This window comes from Sminthopsis crassicaudata, chromosome 3 (assembly GCF_048593235.1).
Source record: "Sminthopsis crassicaudata isolate SCR6 chromosome 3, ASM4859323v1, whole genome shotgun sequence".
NCBI classification, from domain to species: domain Eukaryota; kingdom Metazoa; phylum Chordata; class Mammalia; order Dasyuromorphia; family Dasyuridae; genus Sminthopsis; species Sminthopsis crassicaudata.
Window position 1 is genome coordinate 514,875,623 of NC_133619.1, and position 24,169 is coordinate 514,899,791.

A 24,169-nucleotide genomic window follows, 5' to 3' on the forward strand; every position below is an offset into this window, starting at 1 on the left:
ATTTACATAGTTCTTTTTGTAGTGGCAAAGAGCTTGATCCTAAAGAGGTGTCTAAAGAGGTGTCCATCAAGTAAGGAAACCATAATTTCTGAGAAAACTGGGAAGACTTGAATGATCAGGATGAGGAATAAATTTTTGGACAAGGAAAATACAGGAATTTGTTCTGCCTAGTTGTATTTGTTAAAAAGAGTTCTATTTTACTTATTTTATTTTCATTAAGGTGTTACTGAAGTTCATTTGGGGTAGAAAGAAAATAGGTACCTATTACCTGAAAAATTAAATATTTTTAAAACTGTGAGAGTTGCTTGGGCTTTGAGAAGTTAAGTGATTTGCCCATGGTCACATAGCCATGATGTGCAAGAGATGAGATCTGAACCCAGGTGATCCATGCTCCCAAACAAACTTTTTATTCACTATGCCATACTTCCTCTCATAATGTCTCATTAGACTAAAAATAATGAAAATTACTTGATAATTAAAGAAAATTCACATTTTATTTAGAATGAATAAACTATACAAAAATTGCTTTTTTTTTTTTTCACCAAAAATAACAGTAATATTTTCCTCATTACTCCTAGATAAACCACAAAATCCTAATTTGCAAGTTCTCCAGGTTAGGTTTACAAGTCAAGATGAGGCATGGAAAAAAGGCAGAATAAACACAAACAAAATCAGTTTTTTATGCTTGTGAGATTGGCTTCAAGATCATAGAACAGAATGTTTAATATATAACTGTGAAAAGTTCATGAAACAGTTAGTGTGGAGCCCCAACAGAGGAATGTAAACCACAACAATCACTCATTTATGAGGAACAACATTGGCTCTATCACTTAAATTTTAAGTGAACTCATTCATTTACATTCACTTGATGAAGTCAGAGTCAACATGGAAATGGTATGAGGTCGTGAATTAGAATAGACTCTTCTCCAATATATCTTTTTTTTTTTTTTTTTTTTTTTACTGTCAATGGTACAACATTAAAAAAGAAAAAAACAACCAACAAACAAACATAGGAGTCAGTGGTCAGTAGCGAGCTTCATTTTAACTTATTTTTTTTCTCCCACTTCTCCTCCCAATACTTATTTTTTTCACAATAACTAAGAAACCCAAAACCTGATAGTTGGATTCCTGGCAATCACAAATTATATGTCCAGAATGAAGATAACTAAAATATCTCCAGAGCATTAGCTACCAGCAGAAATCACCAAGAAATGAAATCAATTTTCAAAGACTTCCAATTCATCGAATAGCAGTTTTAACATACAGATTATCAGTGGCTAACATATCCAAATGGAGATCTAAAGGCAAACTTATCTTCAATGATTGATTATGTGACCTCCCAATGTGTAAATTCAGGGAAAAAACCTATTTTGGTCAATTTCCTTATGTATTTTCAGTTATTTCTGAATTAGTTGTGGGAAGAACTTCTTCTTGGAGGTCCAACTTACTCGTGTAGAGTTTAATGTAAGTGTCCACCATTAAATCTAAGTCATGTTTTATGTCAAAGTTTATGTTAAGTAAAGCCAAGTTACTTGACCTGTGAGATGTCAAAGTATCCCTTAAGTATGCTTTAAGACGTTTTCGACCATTTTCATATCTCTCATTCTCAACCTTCATCACTGGGAGTATGCAGAGGACTTTAAGTAATGCATAAACATTAGGAAAAAATTTGATATCTGGTAGATGCAAGGCTTCATAAATGGTTGCTGGGAGCTCAATATCTTTTCCTCTGTGTTTCCATTTGATTCTCCAACAGTGAAGTTCTGCAGAAAGAGTGTCTGGATTAGGAAGGTCACTTTTGTACATATCAGCATGGTGTTCTTCAGATGTATTAAATTTCAGCTGTCCCATAACAGAGGGCACTAAAGACAGACATTTCAGTGCTTTGAGGTGCTGTTCAGAGAAGATGTCCTTCAGCTCCTGGATGATGTGCTCCACAGTGGGGACACTAAGTACCTCTTTATAGTAGCTTTCAGATGTCACCTCAGGTTCTAGGTTAGCTTGCTGAGATCTGCGAAATTTTCCAGGGAGCTTAATTTCTATATCTAGCTTAGTGGCCAAATTTGTGGCTTCCTCAAACCAAAATTCATGATAAACTTCAATATTTTCCATCACTTCATTTAAAGAATGTAACACTGCAGTCAAACTGCTGGCTGCAAAGAAGACATCAGAGGTCTGACCCTGGAGATTCTTCCCAAAAGCTCTTGTAAAAGAGAGTATGTTTTTCAGAACCACAACAGTGACAATGAAATCAAAATCTACTAATGCACTCCCAAGAATAAAGGCTTGGCCAGCAATAAAGTTATCCCATCTAACAGTTGTATCGCTGTTGATATTATCTAAACATAAAACAAGTGCTTGTAGAAGGTCCACTAAAATCTCAAAGGCATCATGTCTGCCTGTCCATTGAGAACGGCAGATCTCCTTTAGCTCGTTACCCTTCTCTTCATTATTCTGAAAGAGAACAGAGATAACACTATCAAGTTCCACCAGCAACTGTGGAGACCGATGGAAAAAAGAACAAATTTCTTCAATGATCCCCAAAGCAACAGATACTCCCACCACAGGAATGGATTTTGCCAGCCACGTGTTTAAGGCACAGGAGGAGCAGAGGGTGTAGACAGCTTGGGGATATTTCTCCAAAAGTCTCATAGCCACAACTTTCATCTTTGAAGAAAACCCGCTGGAGACAATGTAGGCCTGGCCCCGACAGTACTCCATGTTCAAGCCCCACTTTTCAGTAATAGTAGTATGAAACTTAACAGCCAAAATTTCAGCATCAGCTTCATAAGGAAGAAAACCTATAAATTCTTCTCTCAAGTTATGAGAGTCGTCCACAAATCTGACTAACACTGGTAAGTGCTCCTCTCCGGCTATGTCCACTACATCATCAGTAACAATGGAGAAGAAGTGAGAGTCCCTTACTTCCCTGAGCGTTTCTTCTCGGATGCAGCTCTCACAGATCTCCAGCATTTGTTTTTGCTGAGTTTTAGAGCAGAACAACATGTTGACTGCTGTTGTCTCAAAACGTTTCCGCAAAACCTCATCACCAGCATTAATTCTACACTCAAGCAGAGCTTGGAAGTTATCTGGCATAAATATACCTTCTGGAATTTCATCCGTTTCATGGCCATCTAAGGGTATATTTTGTTTACCCATAAGAATCAAAATTTCAAACAAAGATTTAAGGTAATCTTTGTTTTCCTTCTCTTCTAGTGTTAAAGGTAAAACTTCTTCATCCTGTTCTCCTCCCCCTTCTGCAACTGCATTTTGAGTACTATTACTGTTATTTGTTTCTTGATTGGTTTGCTCCTGTTCAGAGGTTTCATCAACTAGAAGACAAAACATAAAGATTAATTTTATAAAGAGATCCAAAACTTAAAAACAAATGCTTTCTACACTATCCTTACTGACTAAACTTAGAAGAGAAAAAGAAATCAGTACAGGCAACTAGCTCAATGCATGAAATGTTAAGGACAGTGCTTTTGAGTTCATCCAGGAAAATTCCCACACTTTACAGATAAGAGAACTGAAGTAGAGTTTACACACTTTGCCTGAGCTCACAGGGAATAAGTTAGGATCCAGAAAAATGCATTCAACATAGAAAGTTCTTAAGATGTATTTTTAATAAATGTTTTCCAAACTTGCAATTAGTAACATTAGGATTAAACCCAAAGTTCTGAAATCTTGCTGAGACCTTTCCACTATACTAAGCAGCAACAACTTTTTAGTCATCAACATTTTGATAAGAATTTACATGGGTCATTCAGGATGGGAGAACAGTGTACAGATATGTCATCTATACTCATCAAAGGGAAAATGAATATAGCTGAACTTTATCACATAGAGTAATCAGATTGTCAGTGTTAGACTATTCCATTTTATATTAACATAAAATATTTAACCACTTACTTTTTCGTTCTTTCAGTGACTTGATTTCATCTTCACTCTAAAGACAAGGAAAAACCTCATTTAGTAAATAATTCCAAGTATATTACCTCAGAGTAACTTATTTTTTGCTTAATTACTAATTCTCTCAAGATCATAAATACACACATGAATATAAACTCAAACAATAAAATAACTCAAATTAAATAACTAAATTAATTTGAAAAAAATGAATTAATGAAATGTTATTACAGGAATCCTAGAGGGGAGAGACAGTACCAGAAGATCACTTTGTATTGCACTGGTAATGCACAAGTCTTTCTGAAAACCTGCCCATATTTAATTAATTAGGTTGAACATATCATATACATCTCTTTACAATTTCCTTATTGCTAGGTAAAGAAAACATATGGCATATCTCCTTCCTCCTTAATGCCACGATGCTGCAAGAATTGGTTAATATTGTCCTTGATCAATAACACCAAAAAAGGTTTAATCAAGCCACTAAATTTAATTAAGGAAAAGACGATTGCCCAAGGGTAAAAACCTTAAAAACAAAACAAAACAAAAGAACAACAACAAAAAAAAACACCTCAAATGTAGGTTACTACAATCCAAATTTTCAATTCTTCTGCCTTTGAAATTACAAATATCCTCAACTGATAAAATCTTGCAGTACAGATGAGCAGAATTTAAACATACCAACTCCTTTATTCGTTTTCTATGCCTACTATGTGGATTGTTCAGATGACTTGTAAGATCAAATATTGTTGGTACAGCATTATCTCGGAGAACTGTTCTATAAGGGCTCTAAAAAAAAAAAAAAAAAAAAAAAAAAAAGATATATGCCATAAGAATAAGACAATTAAATAGAATACAATTTTTTAAGCAATTCCTCAGCATTCTTTCAACTATTTAAAGGGTTTGGAACAATCTAACAGTGTCAATTTGGTCAACTACAACTCCTACCCCAATCTTAATTAAACTGTATTTGCTATCTCAGAAATTTAAGAATTAAAAAGAAGCTCCTGAGATGCTGTCTGAATATGCCAGACAAAGACCTGAATCCAGTTCCTCCTGACTCCACCTGAACTCAGGTCATCTTCCTGATTCTGAAGCTAGCTCTCTCTGCATAGCATAGTGAAGCCTCTCTATGAAGAATTTCTTCTAAAAGGCAATATAAAGTCTTTGGAATCCTTAATATACATACTGATGACTCCTCTAACATCTTGACTACATCATTTCTCCATCTCCTCAACATCTAGGAATTCTTTCTCTTGCTTGTTTAAATCACTTATCATCTATCAAACCTTTGTCTCAAGGAACTGCATTGCTTCCATAGTCCCTCTAAGGCCTAAATTTTAAAATTCAATTCCATCTTTACACTTTCACACAAATCTATAAATTTCTGGTCCCTCCACCCTAATTTGGGATCTCAGGGAAACTTTCTTCTTGACCCTACTACCTGCCACTTTGATGACTTGTCAACAATTATTTCCATTTCACTTTATAGCTTTTTTTTGGTAGAGGATGGGGGTGGATGGAAGGGGTGGAGGTAGAACTGGATAAGAAATAGACTGGAAGGGGAAGTTCCTACAGGGAATTTATTAATTCCAAATTAGCATCTTCTCTGCAATATATAGTGTCAGAGAATGGCTTGGGGACAATGAGAAATTATTTTATTTTTATTTTTCTCTAGGAAAAGCAAAATTGAGTCTTTAAGATTGATTGCAAAGTCTACTCTAAATATTCATCTTTTTCATTACTTCAATCTTGCATTCTAATCCTGTCACTAGTAATTAGGAGTTTCAGAGGGATGCACAGAGAAAAGGAAAGCAGATTAATTCAAACAGATCAATTTGCTATTTCTTAATAACTAAAAGGGATATAAGAATTTTACTGCTGGCTAACTTACTTTTAGATTACTTATTTTAAGTTACTAATGTTATTTTCTAGGTTTTTATTATAGTATTAATATAACTCAACAGGGATCTGTGATCTCATCAACATGGATTTATCAACTGTATTCTTCAAATGATGAAAATTATAATAAATCTATACTCTTTCATTCTATGTAATTCTTATCCATTTCCTCCTAATTACCTTTACTGGGGATCTACCTCCTTGACTTTTTATGGATGCAAATGACACCTGTAGGTTGTCTACTCATTATTCTTTGCTTTTTCGCCAGATAACCATTAAATATGAGGAAAAAAAAAAATTACAACCAAATACATACAAACACATGAAATTCCAAGATTTAGTTTATAAGAGATGAATTAAAGCTAATAAACTTCCTTTTTTTTATTAGCAAATCTAAGAAATAGTTTCAAAAAAGCAAAATTTTTAAGGATACTATCTAACTATGATAAAAGTTTCACGTGGATACTCCCACTTAAACCCTCTCCCCTATACAAATCCATTTCTCTTATAATTTAAGAAAATTATTAATTTCAAAAAAAGAGAAATTTACATAACTTTATTATATATTTTAAAGGAATAGCAAATTATATATATATAACAGATCTGCAGTTTCATGTGCAATCATCTTTTTCAAACTATGTTATGAAAATTTAAAATTAAATATCAATTAAAATTAAAATTAGTCAAAAATTAAAAATAAAATAAATGGGAAAAGAAAATTATTATATTTCAAGTTTTATAACTTACACTTTTACAAATCATAGATGTCTCAAAATGTTTGGCACAAAGCCGATAATGCTTATTGAGTTGATCAGGTGTTTTGTCTTCTAAGTCAGCTCTTCTACAATTCTCCACCCACTTTTGGCATCTAAAAATAAATTCAACAAATATTAACAAGGAGCTTATTGCACAGAAAGAGCTAAACTGATACTGGAGATAACAAAGACAAAATAAGCAAGTCTCTGCCAAGAGGCATTCATAAATTCAAATTATGCTCAGTTCCTAAGATGAAGCCAGAACCCCAGGACAGTGCTCTTCTACTTAAAGAAGTTTCAATAATCTTTAAACAAATAAGCATTAAACTCTCAAAAACAAGGGCCTATCACTGAGGAAATGTCTTGTTTGTTGAAAAATATTGAAAACTAATATGGGTGTAAGAAGGGGTCAAAATGGTCAGCGATAAGATACAATTTGACTAAATAATTATATATCTAAATTCTATAAAGGAGTATTAGTTTATCTGCTACTTTAAACAGACGCTATTTTATTAGATATTAGGATTCTATGCTTAGAGAACATAAGATATCCAAATATCCAAAGAAAAGATACTATTTACTATTTCTCCATGAAAATGGCATAATGCCTTTCCCCCAAACAGAATGATTAATGAGCTAGAACCTCCAAGGACAGATTTTCACCATTATCATTTATTCATCAACTAATCACATGTGTGTTATAAACAATAAATGAAAGACATAACTGGTTTTCTGAGCACTAATAAAATAACAAGTTTCAATTTTTCTTTTCCCCCCCTCTTCTTTTACAAAACATTAAAGTCAAGTTTTTTCAGCAAATAGATGTCTTTGCTCCTCTGTATGTTATCCTATTTTTAGAAGAGAAGGAAAAAAAAAAAAACCTAGAGAATTTCAGCTTTATGAAATACATTACAGTGATAACAATTCCAGAAAGTTAAAAAAAAAAAAATGAGGAAAAAACCTTGTATCAAACCAAATGCCTCAACTTTTAAAATCATAAGTACCTCAATCTTTGCTTAGCATTTGGCAGTTATAAATGTGAAACAAAGGGGGAAAAAAAAAGACAAATGAATAGTTAATACATTGCACTTATTACTAATATCTACATTAGGCAAATTTATAACCCATCTGTGGGGTAATCATAAAAAAATAAGCTCATACATAAGAATTCTTGCTCCCTCAGGACATAAGATGAAATAAGTAAAAGTCTATTATTCTAAATCCTATGATTCAAGCAGCTGCGGAAAAAAAATTGGATAAACTCAGTTTGGAGCTAGATTGTTAGATCACACAAATCAGAGCCACAACGGCAAGTCATTTTGTGGCTTAGGACTGGCACAGAAGAAGCGTCTAGTATGTAACTCAATTCAACAAACGAGAAGGCACTCCTCTATCAGGCGCCTGTGAGATGTGAAGTTTTCCTTTCCTTAGACCTTCTCTCTCCACAATGTAGGGAGTTCCTATCCCACTGCATATCAGTACTCTCTCTGACACCTAGAAAGTTATCTGCGAGAACTTGTCACAGTCAGTGTCCATCAGGGGATCAGAATCCAAATTTTTCTAAGTAAAGTCACCCATATATAGATAGTGACTTTACTTAGTCTCAGAATTTTAGAGTTTAAACAGACAATGAGAACAAAAAAAAAAAAAAAAAAAGGTTTCTGCCTTCAAGGGTTTTATATTCTACTAGTTAAATAATATGCACAGAGAAAAACAAATTACAAGTAATATGGTAGGAGAGTTTCAACAAACTCCATGTCGGAGGTGACACATGAACTGTGTTCTGAAGGTAGGGAGGGATGCTAGCAGCTAGCAGTGAGTAAGAGTTCCAGACCTGGGAAACCACCAGCACAAGGCAGAAAGCTGGCAAACAGAAACAGCCCATGTGATGAAAATGGCTGTCTGAAGGGGATAACATGAGGGGAAGGGGGCAGATTTTAAATGCTACGTAACTATTTTCTAATTGATCCTATGAGGAAAGGGAAACCATTGAAGATCTGTGCCTAAAGGAGTAGCATGGTCATCTGGGTTTTACTAATATCAATTTGACAGCTGTATGGAGATAAGAATGGAGAAGAAAGGGGAGAGACTGGAAGTAGAGACCAATTATGAGGCTACTGGAATAAATCCCAGCAAGAAGTGGGTGCCTAAAGTAGGCAGAGGGCCATACTGAGGGAGTAGAGAAAGGAGACAGATGTCACAGACACTAGGCAGAAAAAATTAACAATATTTGGTAACTAAATGGATAAGGGAGTTGAGGGAGAGGAAAGAATCATGAATGACTCCAAGATTTTATAAACCTGAGTGACTGGAAGGAGGGTGATGCCCTCAACAAAAACAGGCAAGTTCAGAGGAGGGTTAGGATTGAGGGGTGGGAAAGGAGAAACTGAAGTTTGGTTGTGGGGACACCTGTGAACTATTCTCTCTTTATACTCTCATCAACATGATGCCAGCCAGCTCTCCCAAGATTTTGTTTGTTCTATGAATATGATTCCCAGATCACTATCTTCTAGATCTTCTCCTGAGCTTCAGTCCTACACATCACCAAATGTCTATTAGACATTTTAAACCAGATGACCTCAAAAATCTCAAACTTAACATGACCAACACAAAACTTAATTCTCCCCCAAACCCACCCCTTTCTTATTTCTGTTACGGTTTCTATCATCTTTCTAATCACTCTGGTTTACAACCTCAGAGAGTCATCTTTAACTCTACATTCTCCTTACTCCTTCACATACAACCAGCAGCTAATTTTTACTGTTTCTAATTCCATAATATTTCTTGCATTCTTCCAAATTCTCTCTTCACACAGCTAACACCCTAGTTCCAGTCCTTACCATCTCTCTCCCCAGGGCCTCCTAATTGGGCCTCTTAACTAGCCTGTTATTTCGTTTCCCTGCCTCCAGTGTGTCCCCTCTGAAAATATAAAACAAAATTTCTAATAAAAAGGAAAAAAATAGGATTTGTCAAAAAAGACTAATGTGGATGGACAGCAAACTCTTAGGTTAAGCAATTGGGATTTAAAAAAAATACAGAAGATGAAAACAAATCTAGATAAAAGAAAAGGAACACACAACCATGGCACAGTACTACAAAAATAGTGACAAAAGTGCAAAACCTCACAGGAGCTGAGGCTGAGAAGGGAAACTAAGGACAATACAAAAAGGTTTTTGTTCTTGTGTTGAAAAAGGAAAATTAAAAAAAAAAAAGATTATTTGCATATGGTGTGTGCTATCTTGAGAACTGATGACAGAGAAGGCTCAGCTTCTCAATTTTTATTTTTCTTCTGTTTTCTCTGCTAAAGGGAATGGCTCTTTGTGCTGGAACAGACAATAAAAAATGGCTGATGAATTGATACATAAAATAAAGAAATAGTGTGAAAAAACATAGTGGTCCTTGATTAATTTCATTCCCCAGGTTACAACAAAAGTCAGCTGTCATTACCGGCCAGGCCACTCAGCACTATTTGAAAGATAATGGACTATAGGTAGCACAAGATTGGAAAAGAGTGAATGTCATATTAATATTCAAGAAAGAGAAGATAACACAATCTGCAAATTGCAGAGTTGGGAGTTTAACTTGAATTCCTTGGAAATTCTCAGAATAGGTCAGTAAAGACAAAATGAAAGAATACTTATCAGATTGGTTAAGATGACAGGCAAAGATAATAATTGATGTTGGGAGGGAATGTGGGTAAACTGGGGCATTAATGCATTATTGGTGGAGTTGTGAATTCTGGAGAGCAATTTGGAACTATGCCCAAAGGGCTATAAAACATTCTTTAATTCAGTAGTGTTGCTACTGGGTCTATGAAATGATTCCAAAAATATTTGTAGCAATTGTTTTTGAGTTGGCAAGGAACTGGAAACAATGCACTGTCCATCAATTGGGGAACAAAGAGGTAATGGTCTTGAACAGACTTGAACTAGAGTACTGCCTTTGGTTCTGGGAACCATCCATATGAAGAAGAGCAATGATAAAATGGAAAATATTCAGAACATGATAACGAAGGTGAAGGGATTTAATTAGATAACATATGATGACTAGATGAAGACAGAGTGGATAGAGCCTGAAGTAATGAATGAACACTCTTCTTCCTAGTTCAAATCTTGCCTCAGATATTTAACTAGCTGTGTGATCCTGAGTTTTCTTTGCCAAAAAGACTCCAAATGGAGTTACAAAGAATCAAGGATGATTGAAAAACAATACATCTCTAAACAGAGACTTGTATATAAATTGTATAACTATTTGGATATAGTTGGAATTCATTTCTCATATGGGCTGGACTAGATTGGGCTAGGCAATAACTGAAAGGTACAGAAGGCCAATTGTAGTAAGGTGTCAGCAAGTAAAAAAGCAGGATTAGATAGGCTGAAAGCAGAGAAGTTAAATGATTTGCCCTACATCTTTAGATTCTCAATCACTAGCTAAGAGAGAGGAGAAGAAAGATTTACATAACATCTTGAATCTGAATAGCTTTTAAAAAGCTGTGAGGTGCCTAAGGCATCAGAGAGAAAGTGGTTCCACAATTAACCCCGAGGTAACAACTGGTACTTTAACTTTACCAAAGAAATTTCCAAGTAGTTTCTAAATTCATTCATATGTAAATAAGATGGATATACACAGAAAAGTAACAAAGTCACATAGGAAAAGTAAGTTAGCTTCATTAGGCAACATAAACCCTTTCTAATTCCAGCCAATCTAAAAATCAACAGCAGAAATGACCAACAACTCACTTTCTGGACCAGTAAAATGAGGGAGATGGGAGGGAGTGATAGTGGAATATCAATCTTTTGGGGCTTTTATCCCATCTTTTCATGAACTGCTTCTTGAATATGCCCCCATAAACCTTAGAATTAGAGATGGAAGGGACCTTAGAAGGCATCAAGCCCAGCCTTCACTTTAAAAATTAGGAAATTAAAGCACATGGAGGATTAGTCAGTTAACATATTCATTAAAAGCTTGACACATCCTAGACATCATACTAAGAAAAGAAATGGAAAAAATCACAACCTTCAAGTAGTATACATTTAAAAGGGGTAGACAAAATGTAAACAATAAAGTAAATTCACATAATATTTCAAGTAGATTTACGAATTTTGAAGAGTAAGGCAATGGCAGCTGGAAAGAACAGGAAAGGCCTCCTGCAGAAGGTAAGATTCAATGAGTCTTGAAGAAAGCCAAACAAACTAAGAGGGGAAGACAAGAAAAAAGGCCATTCTAGACACAGGGAACAACCAGTAAAAAGGTGAAAAGAGATGGAATGTCTCAAGCTGGAGATTGTAGCTGGTTTGCAGTTATTTGGAGAGAGGGAAATGTAAAAAGGATAGAAAGGAAGAAAGGAGCCAGGCTATGAAAAGCTTTAAAGGACAAACAGATGGACCTTATAGTGATCCTGAAGAGAAGAGGCTGAGACATGGGTAAATTTGTACTTTATAAAAATCACCTTGCCTTACCTTACCCTGGAGAATGGATTAGAGTAGGGAAGATTGTTAGGATAGGAAGACTAATCAGAAGTCTATTGCAATAGTCCAGGTAAGAGGTGATAAGACAGGGACTGTCTCAGCTGAGTAAAGAGAGAATGGAAAACAAGAGGAATACTATGCAGGCAGAAACAAGAATTGCAATAGATTGGATATGTGGAGTAAAAGGAACCAAGGACTACATTAAGGTTGTGAGTCTGAGTGACTGAAAGGATGATAGTGCACTTGACAATGACAGAAAACTTCAGGGGTAAGGAGAATGTGAGGGAAAGATAATAAATTTTGCTTTAGACACACTGATTTTGAGATATTCAAGAGACAAATGGCAATGGATGATTATAATACAAAAGATAGACTAAGACCAAATAACATATCTGGGAAACACTAACACAGAGATAATTGAAATCTTGGAAGCGGATGAGATCACCATAAAGGAAGAGGGGGCCCAGAACAGAACCTTGGGCATCACCCAAAGTTAGAGTGACATGAAGAAATCTGAAAGGAGCATGCAAAGACATCAGACAGATAAGAGAATCTGTAGATAGGAGTGTCATGAAAACCTAGGTTTAATGATTTTCCCAAAGTCAAATAACTAATAAATGAAACAGGATTTGAGAGTTACTTAATAGCTGTGTGATCCAGTTCCCTTCAGTTTCCTCATCTGTAAAACAAGCTGAAGAAGGAAATGACCAATCATTCCAGTATCTCTGCCAAGAAAACCAGTATCTTCTGCCACGAAGAATTGGACACAACTGAACAATGGTGTCCTGATTCCAAGGATAGTACACGATCCATTACTTCGCACTAACTACATTCCATGTCTTCTCTCCTCTTCACCAGTAAATTCCTATCTATCTATCTTTTATTTCAAGTCATAAGCTACCCTCACAAAGGAAGCTTTTCCTTTTCCTCATAAACAACTTATTTCCTCTCAGACCAAACATGACACTTGGTATTTTTTTCTTGCCCCATTTGCCTTCTTATTATGTAGTCATTTGTTTTGTGGTTGTTGTTTTTCTGAATTTAAGTCATATCTGACTCTTTGTGATCCCATTTTCAACTGGTTTGCCATTTCCTTCTCCATCTCATTTATAGATGTGGAAATTGAGACAAACAGGTAAGTAACCCAGGGTCATAAAGTCATTAAAATATGTTTGAACTCAGAGCTTTCTGACAACAGGCCTAGTACTCAATTCACTATACCACCTAATAATGTATTTTATTAATCCACAAATCTTTTTATCAACTTATGTGAGAAATTTTGAATTATATCAGGAATTTAGCTATATACAATATCTAAACTCTAATAGAATTATAGCTGTGAACCACAAAATGCTATCTCTTCATTAAACTAAGGTTTTTTCACAAGGTTTTTATAGAGCAGATTCTAGAATCAGAGTCAAAGGGATGTTTGAGATCCCAAGGCCTGAAATCTGAGGGCTTACCACTTCACAAAGTGGCCTATTCCATTTTTAGTTATTAATAGCCTTGAAAAAAGCAACTGTCCATTCAGCAAATATTTGTAGAAACAACTTCTAGGCATTAATCAATCACAGGTTTAGCAAAGAGAAGGAAGATGTCCAGTAAAAGGAAAACAGGATGTTACAGTGTCTGAAAAACACATCTAAAATGCTGTCTTGTTCTAAGAGCAAAACTAAAATCAAGTTACAGGGAACAAGGAGATCCTTTCTAATGATCAGAGTTGCACTACAATGAAATGACTTCATCATCAGCTCTCTTCCTCCCTTTAAAGTAGTCAAGTAAAGGCTGGGCAAACATCTGTCCACAATACCCTAAAAAGACTGTCTCCCCAGTGCTCAGCATTTTGACTCACACATGCTAGGTGCTTAACTAAGAAACCCTCTTAAGGGATTTCAGAATTCTAATATTATTCCTCTAAATGGAGTGAGACATAAGGTTTACATGTATTATTTTTGCAGATGCAGATTAAGTCTGAGAAAGGTTAAGTGATTTGCCCAAAAAGTAAATGTCTGAAATAGTTGAATACTATTCAGTTCTTCTTGACTCTCTATCACTACACTACCTAATTCCCTCCAAGATAATTTATTAGGTTATGTGATGACATATGAATATCTATTTTTTAATCTAGAAAAAGAAAAATTCTTTCTTTCATTTCATGACTAATATGGAAATATGTTTAAAATAATTGTACATATATAACCTATATTGGAATGCTTGCTGTCTTGGGGTTGAGGGAGGGAAAAAAGAAGGGAGAGGGAAAAATTTGGAACTCAAAATCATACAAAAATGAATATTGAAAACTATCTGTTCATGTAATTGGGAAAAAAGAAAATACTATTAAGTAAAAAAAAAAAAAAAAAGAAAAAGTAAAATTAAGCTTTACTAATTCATAAATAGACTGACACATTGGCACCTTCCCTCAGTTACATATTAAAGGAGAAAGGCTGAGGGAATAGAAGCCAGAGTTCCACAAAAGTGAGAGATTCACAGCAATGTTTTCCATATATTGCACTGTACTGGTTAAGTAGATTTATGAATTATGTAATCTCATTTACACTTAAGTGACCCCCACAAAATGGACAAATGGCTTAAATAAATTTCTGCAAAGAAACCAGATTAAAAACAACTCTAAAGATAATTTATTCAAGAATGAATAAGAAAATGCCAGTCAGCATCCTCCTTACAAGGTTCAAGCCCTTTAGCCATATTCCAATCTAAAAATAATTTAAACTTAACAGATCTGGCAAGAAGTTAGCCAAAAACATTTAAATCTCTCAAAATTATTTGAAATATGGATTATATCTACTATGTTAAGTATAGACCTTGTCCTAAATGTGCATTCTGTGTTATGACAATTTAGCTAGCAACAATTATGAAAACTCATAATTAGCAAGACATTCAAAATGCTTTTGCTGACAAAAATAAAGTTGAAATGTAATTTTCCAACCTACTTAAAATATGAGCATTTCAATGGGTTTTTAATCTGTTTGCTAAAATAAAACCAAACATCTTCCAATTACTTTCCAAGAACAATTGATTTAATATCAGGGAAGATGGAAATATTTTAGCCAGATTTCAATAAAAACAGCATGATTGCTGGATAGGATTGAAAAATGAGTATCAAGATTTTAGTAAGCTCAGCTAACAACATACTTGTTTCATTTCAATCTATGGATCTTTTGATAAAGTTTCAGTTAAGATAGCCAATAAAATCAAATTAAAATAAACTGACCTTAGAACTTTAAATCACATCAAAATATTGAGCCAAAATTTTCCAAAAGAAATTAATCAATCATATCGCTCATCCTAAAAATATTAAATATTTTAGTTCAAGTGAGTTTGTTTCATTAATAAAAACTGTTTTTATACGCTTTTTTATTTCATCTTTAGTTTAACCTTTTTAGTTTCTATTTCAAGGTATGTTTTTTAATGTATACATTTAATATAGTATGTTTAAATAATTCATAAGTATAAACAAAGATGTACAGAAAATTAAAAGATTTATATGAACTGATGCAAAGTCAGCAAATCCACAGAAACAATATACATAAAGATGGTAACAATGAAAACAGAAAAAAACTCACCCCAAACATATCAAAAGAGAATGCAATAAAACTTATAAAGAACAAGCATGGCTCAAAAGAAATATGACAAGACACTTCCACCCTCCCTCTTTGCAGAGTGAGAGGTCTATAAATGTTGCATATTGCACACAATGTCAGATTTTTTCAACATACTGATCAGTTATGTTGGGATTTTTTTCTCTTTTCTTTCATTGTCTTAAAGTATACTTGTTATATGACAATTCTCTGGGAAAGGGATGGATATTGGGGTGGTGTAAAAAAACCAGATTAATAAAAACATACATGTTAAGAAGTGTATACTTAAAAAAAAAATGGAAAAGGATGTAAAAAATTTGAAGGCCACTGACTGCTAGATGGAAAGAGGACTAGAGTCCAAAAAAAACCTGAGTTCCAATTCAGCCTCGAATACTTACTAGCTGTAACCTTGAGTAAGTCATTTAACCCTGTTTAACTCGTTTCCGCATCTGTAACAAGAGCAGAAGGAAAAGGCAAACCATCCAGTATTTTTGCTAAACAAACCCAAATTGGGTCACACACAGAGTCCTTAGGGATTAATCCTTAGGGATTAAACAAAGTGAAGAACGGGCAGCCTATTATAGGTCCTAGACAGAGTAGGAAAGAGCCTCAGAGTAAAGTGGCCTCAACCCCAACCTAATTTTTTTTCTTTTTCTTTTCTTTTTTTTTTTTTAAACAGATGAACAGCTAAAGCCCAAGTTCACAAAAGGAAGAGCTGGCAAAAGCAGAATTTGAACTCAGATTCTCAAATAAAGAACCAGTACTCAAGCCATTTTGTATCCCATCTTCAGTCACTGAGAGGTGGGGCTCAAGGAGAATCCATCAGTAAAGAAGAATGGTGTGGAGATGTACTTTGTCCCACTTTGGGAGAAACAAGTAGGAGGTGGAAAGAGACCAGCAGGGAGATAAATAATTCAGTTTGATCAAATTCAACAATTGTATTAGATACAAATTGCTCAAAAAAACCAAGGTACAAGGATGAAAATCACTCACTGCCCACAAGGAGTTTATAATCTAGTAAACACAAGGACAAAATCAGGGAAATCACCAGGCAGAACAACCTAGAGGGAGAAGAGGGCCCCAGACAGGGAAGTCTTAGGGAAGCCCCAGAGTTAGTGGGAATGGCATAGCACACATGAAGACCCAGCAGAGGAGACTGGGGAGCAGTTTGGTAAGAGGATCAGGCAAGAGCAGCGTCTTGAAAAAAGAGAATGAAAGGGAAAAGAGAGTGACTGACCATGTCAAAGACGCAGGGAGGTTAAAAAAGGAAAAGGATTAAGATCTGGCAATTAAAAGAGCATTAGTAAGTGGAGAGAGCAGCCTTCTGGGGAATGGGACTGGAAGTGAGACTACAATGGGGAGGCAGTGAGAGAAAAGGCAGCAGAAGCACTGATTAGAGCTGGGCCACAAACAGGAGGAGAGATGTAGGGATGAAAAGAGGCATGAGACAAGAGGGATCAGAGACAAGATCAAATGAGGCTGCTCCGAGGAGGGGGGGAGGGGCCTCAGGTATCTTTACCGGCAGCAGAGAGGGAGAAGGGAGAGGTGGGGATGAGAGAGGGACAATCAGGAGAGATGGATGGAGCGGCCTCACCTTGGTAATGAGAAGGGATCCCCTCCTCATTCACAGCCGGTGAAGGAGATAATGGCAGAATTCATCATCTGAATGATGTGAGATAAGGGGGGAGAAGTAAGCACTCTTTTTTTCAGTGAACAATGAGGCAATATTCCTAGTTGAAAGAATGGAGAGAGGGGAGCCCTGAGAGGTCTGAGGAGGGATAAAAATGTTTGGAAAAGCCATTGTGATACTAAGCTCTGGGGATACAAAAGCCAACAACAGATGTTTAACCGTGAGCATGATAAATGAAGTTACATTTAGGTAAAAACATGGAAAATAAAGTGACTAGATTGTGCCTTGAATTTTGAATAATAAAAACTAGAAAAATATTCACAGAGAGACAGCTTGCAAACAACTACATACAAACAATAAAGAAAAAAGATAAACTGGGGGAAATCCAGAGAGACCATAAGATTCCCAGGACTGGGAAGGCAGTGTTCAGAAAACGGGTCTGTAGCTGAGATTTGAAGGAAGCTAGGAAGTAGTTCATGCCCCTCTCCACCGCACTAGCACCAAGAGAGCCAAGGCCCTCTCGCCTCCTCCCCAGCCTACAGCCACAGCTTTCATTCTTTCTGCCTCAAGTCTCTCCCCAGGCCAGGCCATCCTCATTCTACCGCCACGGCCATTTCCTAAAGCTCCTATCAGACGCTGCCTGACCTACTCAAACTCCAATGGCTCCTAGTGCTCTTCAGACCCTTGCTGACCAGCAGTCTCCAGTCTTTTCAGTCTTCTTACACTTTGGCCACACTGCAATTCAGGAACACTGGTCTACTTGCTGACTCTCTGGCTCATCTCTGCTTTCCTAGCTTCCTTCAAGTTCTAGCTAAAATCCCAACTCTTTAGGAAGTTATTCCCTAATTAATTCTAGCGCCTTTTCTCTAATTATCCCTTATCTTATATGTAACTTGTCTGTACATATGTTTACAAAGTGAAATTAAAAGTCCCAGGTTAAATGTTTTCCCTTCTCCCTCTCAGTTTCCATAGCTTCCTTCAGAACTTGGCTCAAAAGCCCAGTTTCTCTAGGTCTTTCCTGGCTGTCCCCCCACCCCCTTCCAATTACTCTGCACACATCTATTCCCATTTTGTGCCATTAGAAGCAGTCTTTGCTTTTCTTTGCATCACCATTCTTAAGCATACTACCCCTAGTAAGTACTAAACATGCTTCTTGAATGTCTGGGGTCAGACTACAGAGAACCATGAATACTAGGTCAAAGGGGGGTATCTTTTATCCACAGGCAAAGAGAAGTTGGGAAGTAAGAAAATGGGATAAATGGTATCTTTTACAACGTGGGGAAGTAGAAAGGGAACTAAATTAGGAGGCAGAAACTTGGGTTTTAAACCTTGCTTGGTGTGATCTCGGAAAATGACAAACGGCCTTCTTACCCATGCCTCAGATTCCTTCTCTGTAAAGTGATAGGTAGAACAGATGGTTTTTGTTCTATTGGACTCTGGTAGTCTTTTTTTTTTAAAACCCTTAGTTCAGTAAACAGTGTGTGTTTATCATTTGCAGAGCCCAGGTCCAGATATTGGGAAAATACAAAGTAAGGCTCGGCACCAGAGTTCAAAGCACAGCCTGACAGGTTAAAAAAGATCCCGGGCAGAAATGATGAGGAATATTGCAGGACTATAAAGGTGTTAGAGAGATTCGTTGTAAAGGGTTGCATGAGTTGGAAGATGAAAACCTTTCTCAAGAGAAGAGAGAGCAGAGGTCCTGGAGGAGCCAGTCAATTTATTCACTGAATAAACATCTCCGTGCCTATTACTACAACAGCATCAGGCAATGGCGGACGTCAGACATTTTACATGGCACCTGCTTTCAGGAAGGAGGGGTGGACAGAGTAAGGAAGGGACCCTTACCCGTGTGTATATTCCATGTTAGGTGCGTACACACACACACACACACACACACACACACACACACACGAGTAAGAGGAAGGCCAAGGAGACGGCCACAAGGTCTGATACGTTGGGCAAGTTTATCTCACCGAACTTACGTAACCCTGAGAGACACTGTTCTGCTCCTCCATTTACAGAAGGGGCTGAGGTAACTGGAGGCAGGTGACCCGCGAGGCAGAATCCGAACTCAGGCCTTGTGCCTGCGGGCCCTGCACCACCCGGCAGCCGGGGAATCATCTCGGATTAAAAGTACCAAAGCGAGGCTCCGCCGGCCGGGGCTCTCCGGGGGCACGGAGGGAGGCCGAGCGCAAGCCCCTCCTCCACAGAGCCCTCCTCGCGCCTCAGACCTCCGCGTCCTGCCCTTTCCACAGTAATTACTGTGGAGCTCTCGGCCGGCCCGTGTCACTTCCCTGCTCCCCACACTGGACGCTGGTCCGGCAGACCGGCTGTCACGCTGCCTAAGCGTCCAGAGGTCACGGCTGACCGGTGCGGTGTGCACGAGCTTTCCCCCACTAAGCAGTGACCTCCGGGGAGCAGGTGCTGGGTTTGGGGGGAGGTTTGCTTGTTTTTTTTATTTCCCCATCGCTTAACAAGGACAGTGGCTGGGTACACAGTAGGAGCCTAATAAAGGCACGTTGCCCGGCGTCCCTACAGAGCATGGAGCAGGAGTGCAATGAATAACCACTGACGGAGGTCTCCCTCAGGTCCGTGGTCAGCCTCGGGCGCCCGGCTTCTCCCCAAAGGCTTGACAAGTGGGGGCCCCTCCCCAGGGCGCACGTGCCCACCTCTGTTTCCTCCCGGGGTCGTTCCGACAGTCCAGGATCGGCGCCTGCGCACTACCCCCCCCCGCCCCCGCTCGGTCCCCGGCGGGGGACAGCTCGCGCCAGGAGGGGGTCCGGCTGGAAGGAGCGTCCGCTTGCTGGCTCCGGAGCCCGGGGCGAGGGGTGCGGGGTGTGGGGCGGCCGCGCCGCGGACACTCACCGGGCAGGGTCCCTCGGGAACCTGAAGAAGGCCAGGTCCGACTGCGTGCTCTTCCGCGTGCAGTTCGGGGCAGCGCAGAAGTTCGGCATCGTCGCCCGTCCAGCCGGCCGGGCCTCCTCCCCCTGCCCCCCGCCGGCCGCCTCCCGGCCCCCGGGGAGGCCGGCCCGGCTGGGCTCGGGGGGAAGGAGGAGGAGGGGAGGGGAAGAGAGGAAGGGAGGGAGGGTGAGAGGAGGAGGAGGAGGGGCGCCGTGGGCCGAGGCCGGGCTGGGCACGCAGCTCCACAGTGCTGTGAGCGGCCGGGAGGATTTACCGCCGCCGCCTTCGGCTCTAGACCGCCCGTCCGCCCGGGACGCTGCCGCCTCCTTCCCACAATGCACCCTGCCTCCCTCCCCCTCGCAGCTGCCGGGGGCTCTCTTCCCTTCGGCTTCCTCTCCTCCCCGCCTTTTCTCCGGGACTTCTGTCCTGAGAGCACGCGCAGTGAGGGCCGCACCAGGCCGACCGCGAACGGGGCGGAGAAGGGCGGTGTCTGGGGTGGGGGGGAGAAGCTCTCGCGACGCGCAGGCGCGGGGAGCCGGGGAACGCGGGGGTGGGGAGCGGAAAGTGAAGCCCGGGCGCCAGATGCTCACCTACACGAGCTGAGCGCCCCTTCCTTCCGAAAAGCGCCGCTCTCCCTGCTGCAGATCCCGCATGTCCTATTCGGCGTCGGGGTCTTTGGAGAGCCCACCTCACTCGTGAGGAGCTCTTTGGAGCGGGCCAAAGAAACAGACGCTGGGAATAAAGCAGCGCGGGAGACCCACTCGTTTTTTAAAAAGCTGGACAGAGGCTGAAAGCAGCATCTGTCCATGTAACACCCCTGTGACCTTGAGCACGTCCCTCGTGCAAGAGCAGATCTTACTTAGTGATCTCGAAGGTCAATTCTACATTCAGTCCAGTGGGTCGGAACCCATGGCCGCGCGTCTGTGTTGACAACCTTCTTGTCAAGGGCCCCGACAGCCGCCTCAGTCATTTTTTCTACCCTAAAGTCCCCGAGGACAAAAATGCCGAGTCTGCCCGCCGCGCCTGGAGAAGATGCAGCGCGCACAAAACGGGGCCTGGGTTTCTTGCCGGGCTTGAGAAAGCGCCGCTTTTGCGCGAGGCTTCAGCCTGCTGCAGCCGTGCTTCCAGTCTGGCCAGCCGTTCGTGTCCGCAGCGATGGGGAGACGTGGCTCTTGTGCCAGTTCTCAGAAAGGAGCAGATGCATTTAGAATAAAGTAGTAGTTTCACATTGTGTGGGAGGCGACGTCTTCAAAACGAGGCCGGTTAAAAGTTGTGGGAATGAAGATCGACTTTTGACAGGCACAAAAGGCTTGTGTGATCACCCGTTAGGACCAAAAGATATTTAAAATATTCAAATAGATGTTTAACCGTGAGCATGATAAATGAAGTTACATTTAGGTAAAAACATGGAAAATAAAGTGACTAGATTGTGCCTTGAATTTTGAATAGTAAAAACTAGAAAAATATTCTCATAATTAAAAGAAATCTGTACAACATGAATTTTTGAAGAAAAAAATTTTTGAAAAATGGTTGTATCACCTGAAACTCTCAAGAAAATGATTTTTCCTGCTCCACTTTCCCTTTTCTACTACTCAGTCTGCCAAGTGTTATAGTCGTCCTCACCAGTAATTCTCTGCGCCTAACATAATCTTTTCAGGATCAGCCTTTGTCCTGGTGAGATGAATAAAAAGCTTTCATAAATTTGTATAGCAAGGTTCCTTTTCTCTTTGCTATTGGTGTTTGTTAGAGCTGCATTTGTTGCGCCTACTAACGCTCTTTTCTTTAGAGGCTGATTTTTTTTTTGCCTGTGCATTTTTTTTTTTTTTTTTGCATATGATCACATGCCTCACTCTGGTCCAGAAGTTGTTTGCACTGATTTCATACACACTGTTTACCTTAGTAGTCTAGGTTTTAAGTATTTTACATGTCTATTGCTTACCTCTTTCTGATTTATTACCAATCATTTCTAATGGCCCTGATGCCCAGCTCAATATTTCCTACCAACTAAAACAACAGTATTCTGAGACAAGCCCTCAATCTCTTTGCACATGAAACATTTTAAAAGTCTACATATCCAAAATATTCCAGAACAAATGCCTTATTCTGAAGAAGAAAAAAAAAAAGTCTCTGTAGGTATAAAACTCATCTTTCAAAACCAAACTTGCCTTACCATTGATTTAAAAGTGCCATCTTTATTCTTCCCTTTCTAAAAATTTCAGGGGCTTCTAGAGCACCAGCCCTGTGTTAGGGGCCAGAACTCTGAACTTAAAACAAAGGATTCTTACAAGGTGCTAAGTCAGTGGAATTGATAGACACAACAGCTATCTAGTTTAGCCGGGTTCAGTATGATTGATTTAATCCTACAACAAATAATGATTTCCTAGTGATATAATGATTGGTTTATACTCAGTGTGGGGCATGTAAGCAAGGAACCTCAGCCAGGAGAGATTCAGAGGGCAGAGAAAACAAGCGGGAGCTCAAGCTGTTGGAATCAGGGAGAGAGCTAGGTCTCTAAGAAAGCTAACTGGGCTCCAGGAAAGGAGACAAGACTTTGAAAGAGATGATAAAGGATTTGGACTCTAACACCTGGCTGTACTTGTGGCGATTACTGAACTGAAACGAAGGCTGTTCCCAGAGACCCCAAGAAAAGCCCAACAAGAGAACATTACAGCCCTGGAGCCAAGAGACCCTAAATTGAAATCTGGTCACAGACAAATGTCTATATGACTCTGGTAAATCATTTAAGCCTAATTGCCTCAAAACAATTTTTTTTTTCTAAAACAAAACTGGGAGTCCTTTATTGAATATTCCCTTTCAGACTTGCCATTTGAGAAAAGTTAGTTCGGCTTTGACCTATATCTATGCATTGGAATTGCATTTCCCTGGGCCAGTGGCTATATTTTAATATTCCCTCTAAGAGGAAAAAAGACTTGAAATAATTTGGTAGTTGAGAAAAGCGGATGGACAGATGAATGTGAGAACCATTGGAGAAATAGACAATTATCGATCGTCAAGATCTAAATCTATAAACTAAACTCCAGCTCTAAGACTATGAATATATAATATATGCTGAGAAATAAAATGTTATAAAAGCAAAAATATAGTAATACATCATTTAAAAATATCTTCAGTCAGAAAAAGGTTGATCATTTTTGTGTTAAGATTTTAATTTTTAAAGTAATACACTGTTTGGGAATACATCACTAAATTAATTGTAGCTATTGATGGAGAGAAAAGAGAACTACTGAATTCTTATTTCACTTCTGCTTTCTTTACCAGAGAGAAAGGTCTGTAGCCTTGGGAGTATAAAACAAATAAATAATTAGCAGGGAGTAGAAATCCATCATAAGTTAGAAAATAAAAAGGCACCAAACTTTCCTTGGTAGTTCAGGTCATGAGACCTATGTCAGAGTACTAAAATAATATGGTTCTGCTTGAAAATGCATATTTGTTATAAGGATTTTCTTTTTCTTTTTTTCCCCAGTTGGATGAGGAAGAAAGATGAGAATTTTTGTTTGATTTTTGTTCATTGAAAAAAATTAATTTAAAAAATCTTAATAGAAGAAAAGATGATAAAAAAAAGAATAAATATGTACAGCTGCTTAGCTATGTCAATTATATTTGAAAAACTCTGGGAACCTTTGATCCAGCTGTGATACTACTGAGTCTATATCCCAAAGAGATCATAGAAGAGAGAAAAGGACCCACATGTGCAAAAATGTTTGCAGCAGCCTTTTTGTGGTAACAAGGAATTAGAAACTGAGTGGATGCTCTTCAGTTGGGCTGATATATGGTATATGAATGTTATAGAATATTATTATTGTATAAGAAATGATCTATAAGAAAGGCTAATTTCAGAAACCTGATTCTATTGCTAAGTGAAGTGAGTAATCAAGAGAACATTCTAGACAAGATTATATGATGAACGACTGTAATGGACTTGGCTCTTCTCAAGAGTTCAGTGATTGAAGACAATTCCAATAGACTTGGGATAAAAATGCCATT

General features: G+C 38.5%; 1 protein-coding gene across 1 annotated transcript; it reads right to left on the reverse strand.

Moving 5' to 3' along the window:
- Positions 1-475: 475 nt before the first annotated feature.
- On the reverse strand, positions 476-20,496 carry THAP12 (THAP domain containing 12). Its single transcript, XM_074304116.1, has 5 exons — positions 20,129-20,496; positions 6,559-6,679; positions 4,591-4,698; positions 3,913-3,949; positions 476-3,332 (listed from the first exon to the last, which is right to left on the reverse strand). The coding sequence occupies exons 1-5, from the start codon at positions 20,215-20,217 to the stop codon at positions 1,384-1,386; spliced, it is 2,304 nt and encodes a 767-aa protein (XP_074160217.1). The 5' UTR covers positions 20,218-20,496; the 3' UTR covers positions 476-1,383.
- Positions 20,497-24,169: the final 3,673 nt, after the last annotated feature.

Coding starts and splice junctions, on each gene's coding strand:
- THAP12 (XM_074304116.1), bottom strand. CDS start 20,217: ATGCCGAACTTCTGCGCTGCCCCGAACTGCACGCGGAAGAGCACGCAG. Junction 6,680..20,128: donor TTCCCGAGGGACCCTGCCCG/GTGAGTGTCCGC, acceptor ATTTATTTTTAG/ATGCCAAAAGTGGGTGGAGA. Junction 4,699..6,558: donor CATCTATGATTTGTAAAAGT/GTAAGTTATAAA, acceptor TTTTTTTTTTAG/AGCCCTTATAGAACAGTTCT.